The sequence below is a fragment of the Adiantum capillus-veneris genome, chromosome 20, assembly GCF_014529385.1.
Source record: "Adiantum capillus-veneris isolate H3 chromosome 20, ASM1452938v2, whole genome shotgun sequence".
NCBI lineage: Eukaryota > Viridiplantae > Streptophyta > Polypodiopsida > Polypodiales > Pteridaceae > Adiantum > Adiantum capillus-veneris.
The window spans coordinates 29,825,311-29,833,263 of record NC_140950.1 but is presented as its reverse complement, the minus strand read 5'-3'; the positions used below and the strand labels follow the sequence as shown (position 1 = coordinate 29,833,263).

At 42.6% G+C, this 7,953-nt stretch overlaps 1 protein-coding gene across 1 annotated transcript in view; it reads right to left on the bottom strand.

Moving 5' to 3' along the window:
* Positions 1–286: 286 nt before the first annotated feature.
* ALDH12A1 (aldehyde dehydrogenase 12A1) overlaps positions 287–7,953 on the bottom strand; it is a 75,129-nt gene continuing 67,462 nt past the window's right edge. Inside the window, exons 12-16 of the mRNA XM_086492268.1 lie at positions 4,166–4,252; positions 2,522–2,731; positions 1,913–2,023; positions 841–920; positions 287–737 (exon numbers count right to left, since the gene is read on the bottom strand). Coding sequence (XP_086348394.1) covers positions 599–737; positions 841–920; positions 1,913–2,023; positions 2,522–2,731; positions 4,166–4,252 — 627 coding nt within the window. The 3' untranslated portion in view covers positions 287–598. The remainder of the gene's footprint in view (positions 738–840; positions 921–1,912; positions 2,024–2,521; positions 2,732–4,165; positions 4,253–7,953) is intronic.

Sequence of the window (7,953 nt, the reverse complement as noted above, 5' to 3'; positions counted from 1 at the left end):
CGAGGATCAGAGACGTTGGAACTGCGCAGACAGAGAGAGAGCCTGATGAGGGGAGAGGCTAGCCAATCTCAGAGAGGATCACAGACTTCTTTAGAGCAGACACTGGGCACCCGTCATTTTTGTTACTCTGACTTTGTATCAGATCCATCACATTGTAACTCTCTGGTCTCCTACGTCACTTTGTCCTTTTGAAGACGTTAATATAACATTTCATTTCGTTTCATTCTCTCTCTCTCTCTCTCTCTCCCCCCCCCACACACACACCAAAAACCATGACTGCTCCAAATTGAACGCAACTACTTCCCTGAGACCCTGATGTCTCATCTATATTAATCAGCTTTTTATAATCACAATGTGGTGTATTGCATATACATTTCCAGTATATACCCGATAGACAAAGTAAAAGACTTGCCCAATCAGGAAGCATATCCAATTGTCCCCAACTGTCTCTATTAACCCTAGGGATACCGTATGTTACACCAATACGGTCACTTATTTGTGTGTGTTGCAGTTGATTACTTTGTATGTGTTCCTGTGCTTTACATCATCTACACCTTTACTCTCCTGTTGCCTAGAGGTAGCTGTACAGTTCCGGGAACTATGACGGTGGCGGCAATGTCCAGCTTTTAGAGACCGGACCAATATCTTGAATAATTTCTCGATGACATGACCAAACGAGCCTAATGGCCTCCGGTGTTCCAATGCCCGCGCCCCTTGGATCACCTGCTGGCCCAAACCTACACATCAACAAAGGTTGTTTTAGATCAACAGATGCAACTTTCACATCATGCCAAAACATAACTACGCCATTTGCATCTTAACATCGATAGATAAACAAACCAATGATTTTGTGGGGCTCCAGTTGTACGAGCTCTAATCCCTGCATATGTAGTGCCATTTACTGTCTTTCCTAGAACTTCCTGTAAATCGAGAAAACACAGCTTTTGAACACGCTGAGCTTCAAGCTGAAGGTGTATTGTATACATATGTATATATAGGTATATACACGTGTAGATACACGTATGTACAATATGAGCATGTGCACACAATTTTTTTTAGAATCAATTTTTATCCGTGGAAACCTCAACAAGAGGAAAACCCACCACAACACACAAACACACACACATGTAGATACATACATACATACATGCACATGTGTGTGTGTGTGTGTGTGTGTGTGTGTGTGTGTGTGTGTGTGTGTGTGTGTGTGTGTATATATATATATACACATAGATACAATGTGTCTGTGTGCACGTGCGCACGCGTGTGTGTGCGTGTGCGTCCGCACGTGCATGAGTGTGTGTGTGTTATGAAGACACACACACATATTATAAATAAATAAATAAATATATACAATCTAGAGAAACACATTATCTTACATATACTAAGAGGTAATGGTAAGCCTAGGACAAAAAGATTTGGCAGGGGTTTCACTCCCTCATGGAGCCGCAACTTAGCAGAGGCACGCACACTTCCAAGTAACAATGTCTGATGAAGGATGTATGTTTGCAACCCTAGAAAAGTCAAGTGTAAAAGGGGACCTGGACTAAAATACACCCAATCCAATCAAGCATTGCTTCAGGAGCTATAAATATGGTCATGAAAAAGTTGGTTCAGACAAAGCCTGCCCCCATCTTGCTGTGTTTTGCAGTCACCTTTAAATGGTTTTTCGCACTTTTGCAGCTCGGCCTCAGACACATGTTTTATTTGGGACAATCACTGGCCCTTGGCTTTATATGAACGATACACCATTGCCCAAAAAGAAGAGACATAGTTCATGAACATCATTTGAGGCCAAAATAACCAATGAAATAATAAGGTGATGTAGATTCAAGGCAATAAACTAGCAAGGAGAACTCAGCCATGCCTCATAAGGATTGAAATGCATGCTGAAGTCTTCGTTACAAATTACCTGTAAAAACTTGAGGTCGTTTGAAACAACTGCTGCTGTCAAATGAGCTTCCATTCGTTCACAGGCTTCAAGGACAAGAGAGAGTTCTTCAGAGTTGTACTCTGTTACAACCTGTGAGTGTACAGTGCCTCAAATTAGAAGCCTTAATCAGAAAGAGGCAATTTGCAGTCCTGAAACAAGGGGGGAAAATTAATACAATAAAAGGTGCAGAATCATGTTGGCATTCTAAAACAAGAATCAAAAGGACTCATCCGAGGCTCTAAAATGAAAGGGCCCACTTACAAACTAGAAAACCAAAGAAGATTTTAATGCTTCATACTGAAGGAAAATGTATGCCCAACTCCAAGTGTTCGGGAAACATGTGTCTCAGCTTATAATCGTGCCGCTTGAGGATTCAAGAATGCCATTTGGGAGCAAAGGGAAAAAGGAAAATTTCCACCAAAAATTAGTGTAAAAATGTGAAAAGATAGCTTAATTTCCTCTTTGAGAAACAATAGAGGGGAGCTGTATATGGTTAGGAAAATGATTTTCCCCGAACTCTGAATTATGACAACTCCCTTCTTCACTAAGGCTTGTTTTAGAAAGCCAAAAAAAAAGGACCCACCATACCTGCAGAGGTCCAAAAACTTCAGTTGTCACAAGGCCAAAATATTCATCTCTCAACATCTCTGCAAGTGGAACAAAAACCGCAGTTGGCTCTACTGCTCCGTATATTATTGGAATACTGTGATTCTCTAATGGCTTGCCCCCAAAAAGCAACTTGGCTCCAGGAATCTCCAGCAATTTGCCAATGTGCTCCAAAAATCGATCTGTTGTGACCTGCAAGTAGAGGAAATAACATCAGACTATGCAATTGACATGGTTTTACATGTGCTTTGCAGCTCTGGCGAGGGAGGCATAACTGTAAACTCTATAATGGAGACTTTTTCAATGAAAAAAATCCCTCTTGGGGTGAAAGTAAGTTTTCCCATCCCATTTCTCCTGGCCCTCCTTTCACCTACATCCATCAAATGATTCTTCTTGTCTATTTGTCATTCTTTTCGTTCTTCCCTTCACCCTTCTTTTTGTGGTTCTTCTCTAGTTCAGTGCCAGTGCTGCAGTGCCGGCAGCCTCTACTTCCTCACCCTCTGATCTATTCTGTGGTTTATGCCTTTTTAGAGGAATGACATTGGACAAAACCTTTGCCATATGTAATGAGAAGCCCCAACGATCATGAGGACTACACTTCCAGCTTCCTCACATCAGAAGATTTGAGCTACCCTGGCCTACCATCAGAGGAGTAACACGGCAGTTGTACGATCTAGCTCCATAGAGTAGCCTACAGCCAAGATTATAGGAGCTTCTTTTTTCCTATTCTAGCTAGGAATTATATTAGCATGATGCTCCGCTTTGGTGACACTTTATGGTGAGAGATATCATCATCAGTTATACCTTATTAGGGTCTCATCCGTCTCACGGGCCATTTTGGCCTTTAAACAGATGTTAACATTTCTTTCTTTCCCTTTGTTATAAGCACCTTTAATTGCTGCTGCTGCTTATACCCCATAAATAACAACATAAGGCCTCTGTGAATTTCAACGTTTTTAAAAAGATCTTAAACCTCCTTGAATGCATGTTCCCAGCTAAACTCTTCAAATAATACCTTATGCCTCCAGTTTTTTATTTTGAAAAAACAATTGTTCGGAAAAGTCATAAATCCCTCATCAATCATATGCACAAAATGCAGGTGATGTTTCTAACAAGGGAACGTCAGAACCTTTCAGGCTTCCTGATCAACCCCGCTTTGTTATTACTTTAACAAGACTATACCTGAATTTTGAAGACTCCAGACCTCTAAAGTTAACTGGTCTTCTGCCAAACCCAGGGCTTTGGACCTTGATATCGCTCATTGATGTCAGCATATTCGAGCTCAATGCCATTTCAAGCAGCACAGCCACAATGTTACTTGTAAGCAATGACTGCTGTGTTTTTAATACAGATATCTCCTTCCACGTGTCAATAAAGTGTCAAATAGTTGAGAGCTCACGATAATTGACTTTGTCAAGCCTTTAAAAATTGTTTCTGCTATTGAAAGGTTGTCTCAAAGGGAACTTAACAGAATTGTCGAAATTAATAACACCATTGGTTTGTGAGTGAACAAACTGGAGTTTTCTGTTATCTCTTCATGTAAATTCTCTGTTATTTCTTCATTTAAAGGGTAGCCATTACCCAAACCAATTAAAAGGAGTATACATGAGTTAGAATGTTGCATACCGTAAGAACAGGCCCAATTGTCAAATCTTCCAGCTTTCGTCTTTTTGCCAAGTTCTTTAAATTCTCAAGAAAACCACTTCCCCAGTTCTGCAGTTGCAAAAACAAGTTCAATACCCACCCCACATCTATTTTTATCCACATGTTGAAAAGAAGCAAGACAGGTTACAATTACCGACACAAAACCAAAATCAGCAAACATGCTTCATACCAATTAATTAACAAGCTTTTAAACTTAGGGACCCATTGCAGTGGCAACAGAGTAGGAAAAGGCACCAAAAAGACTCAACTTTGAGTGCAACAGCTGAAAACTGCATTTGAATTAGGTAAAGAATTCTTCAAATAAGATAAGAAAAAGGTGTGGAGAACAATCGATCCATACTTGGTGTTGTAACAAATGTCTGATGACTGCAAATGCAAGCCAGAAAAAACAGGGCAACAAAACAACTTTCGCAACATGAACACCGCTGGAACGTGAGACACAACTTCATGTAAAACGAGCCATTCCTCTTCTCTTCTCAGCAAAATCTGAACAAGAGACATCATAGAGTATAAACAAAGCCTGTCGACACGGCCCGCCGTAGTTCCGTGCCCAAAGGTATTGGCCCCAAAGACTGGCGCCCCTTTCGGTATTTCTTTTATATTAATGCTTGATCAAAGTACAACTCCCACAGGTCCTCGGCTCTCGAACTCTGCGTCCAGATGCTCTGAAGAATGAGGCCCTTGGGCCCTTTTCATTCTTACAAGGGATGCCAAAAGCAAAGCCTAAAAGCACTTAAACTTAAAAGCTATTGGTCCAAAAGCAAAAAACTTAAAAGCAAATAGGTCCATAAGCACCTGGTCCCAAAAGCTGGTAAAAAAACCACCAGCACAATTTGCAGAAATCCGTACAAACTGCCACGTCAGCACTGTCAACGCAAATCACGGAAATCCGTACTGTTATGCCATGTCAGCAGTCAACACAAAATCCGGGTGCCACATCATCAGTTGTATTGTTCTTGCCCATGCCACGTCATCATTTTGTGACAGTTGCTGCCAGTATCAACCGATTTTCACCCTCTTGCCATACATGCTTGCTCATACGCTTCCCCTGTTGTCGTCTTGGCCTATCCCTCTACTTGCTCCAGACTCACCCATGCGCTCACCTCCTCACCCACTTCCACAACCCTGCCAGCTGCTAGAATCCCTTGCCTTCTCCCCTCAGTTGCTCTCTTGATGCCCAACATGCTTCGCCAACCTTGAAATTTCTACAAAGTTAAAATTTCTCTTCTTCTTCTTCTTCTTCTCTCTCCACCCATAGCCAGCATTATCAAAATGACCATTGAGAAGAGCATAAGAGGAAGACTACAACCCTTCATGTCCGTGCTACAGGCCTTAAGGACACTGGAAATGTGAAAGAAGAAGTGAAAGAACTCTTGAAACGCATGGGCATTTCCGAAGCCACACACACAGGTACATGGAGAGTGGGGAAGAAAGGGAACGGTGCATAAGGAAGTTCGAAGGAAAGAGCACTCATTTTATGTTTCCCTACTGTGGAAACTAGGAGAGAGTTCTTGAAGAAGAAACCAACACTTGAAAAAACCGGGATATTTTTGGGCAACGACCTCACTTTAACGCAGATTGCACACATGCAAGAGCTGATACCAGAAATCAAGGTTGCAAGGGATAAGGGAACAATTGCTTTCTATAGAGAGGAGGGAGTGGTGATCTTTGAAAGGCGCACTATGGGACCAGCCTTGAAATGGCAGTATGGAACTATAATGGATCAATGAAGCTAGATATATCTAGATGAATCCAGGATAAGCCCAGATTCACCCTTAAAGGAAAGTGCAAGGTATAGACCCATGGTAGTCACCCACAAGACAATATAACCATCAGCTCCATCATGCATAATATTGACTAAATACCACGACATCCCCACTAACGTCGTCAGTGCCCAATAGTGGGTGTAGAACTAGGTACTAACATATGCTCCCAAACACAACACACAACACACGCAGACACACATGAGCATACATCAACACAAAGTTCAACGTACTGAGTTTCTGTCATGACTCCGGAGATCAAGGGCAGACTCATCCATAATGAAGCCTAGCACAAAAATGATGTTGGTGCATTTGAGAATAGCTTCAAGGAAAGAGACACTATTTTCTACTTTGAGACACATCAAAACCCCAATATCATACTTCCTAGAGTGACGGGATACCATTGGGAGACTACTTGTAGATAGGAGGTGAGATCAGAGCATAGAGGACGTGGGTCAGGAGGTGTGGTAGTTTTATTCAAGGAAGAGTTGCACCCTCTCATTCATATTGTTCGATGAGATGAGCATGCTAGATATATGTGGGTCAGGGTGAGAGCAACGGTGGGGAGGCCACTTTATATTGCAATATGCTATTTCCCCCGAGAACATCTCTCTATGCATCGCCCAAGGGGTAGTCACCATACATGATTTTAGATGAGGACATATGGGAGTCCTCTAGGGATGGCGATATCATCCTCCTAGGGGACTTCAATGCCAGGACGGGCCACTCCCAAGTAGCCTTCTATGATACCTCAGAGGAGATGTTAAGAGAGCTTGATGTTAGTGATCTGGGATTGGCCTAGAGGATGTGGTACATAATGAGTGCGAGATATATGACAAACATGCCACATGGGGACTGCACATGGACTCGCTATTTTTGATCGCCTACAGAGATTTCCAAAAGCAAATGGGTTCACTTGTTTTCCTCACAGACACGGGGTTAGCACGGAGGACTATGTTTATACCATCTATTCAGGATTTGACAGTCGGTCCAGGCATGTTGGTGTAGCAATAGACCACGCCCTCTTCACATTTACAAGTTCATTCCAGTTTAGTATAGCTTCGTTGGCTCAGGAATCTACGCATACTCGACACATTTTTACATCGGATTGACTCTGTCTACATGGATAGTATTTACAGACGCCTGGCCACAGAGGAGCCAAGACGCCCATTAGAGCAATTTACCCAAATATCGACAAAGACTTTACATGATGCAGCAATAGATGCATACCCACACACCCAACAAATGCATTGATGACGTTCTGGGAGTATACCCCAGAACAGTTGGTATGACGAGGAGTGTAGAGAGACGAGAGCCACACTTCCTGACTGGGACCGGTCACCCATTACTCATAGACAATCACAGATAGCCTTCCGACACCTAGTGCGACAGAACTTATGTCGCTCGGTTAGACGAGGAGTTGTACAAGCTATTTTGAGCCACGACTCAGGCGAGACATGGAGATTTTTTCATGAGCATTCCCCCCATGGGCTATCACATCAACCGAGATTTGGGGCGCATATGCAACATCTCTTTACACAGTTCCAGGGCAGCAATCTCTACCCGACTCTCAGGCGCCATGCCCATAGACATGCACTTTCTTTACTACTGAGATTGTAAAGAAAGCCATTGACAAGATGAAGACCAGGAGAGCATATGATCATGATGGATTGATGGCGGATCACTTTATACATGCTAGGGATATGCTTGCAGAGCTTCTTGCAGTAATTTTCAACCAAGCCATGTGAGGGTTTTCCAGATACTTGGAGCATGTCTACCATTGTGCCTATCTTCATGGCAGGAGACCCCATGATACCAGGGAATTACCGTACTATCAAAATTGGGCACACGCTAGCTAGGTTGTATGCATCCATCTTGAGCGGAAGCTGAGTAGATGGGCACAGAGAGCAAGCATTCGGGCATCAGGCTAGGCAGGTTTCATGAGGGGCTTTTGTACTCTTGATCATATATTGACACTTAAAGACT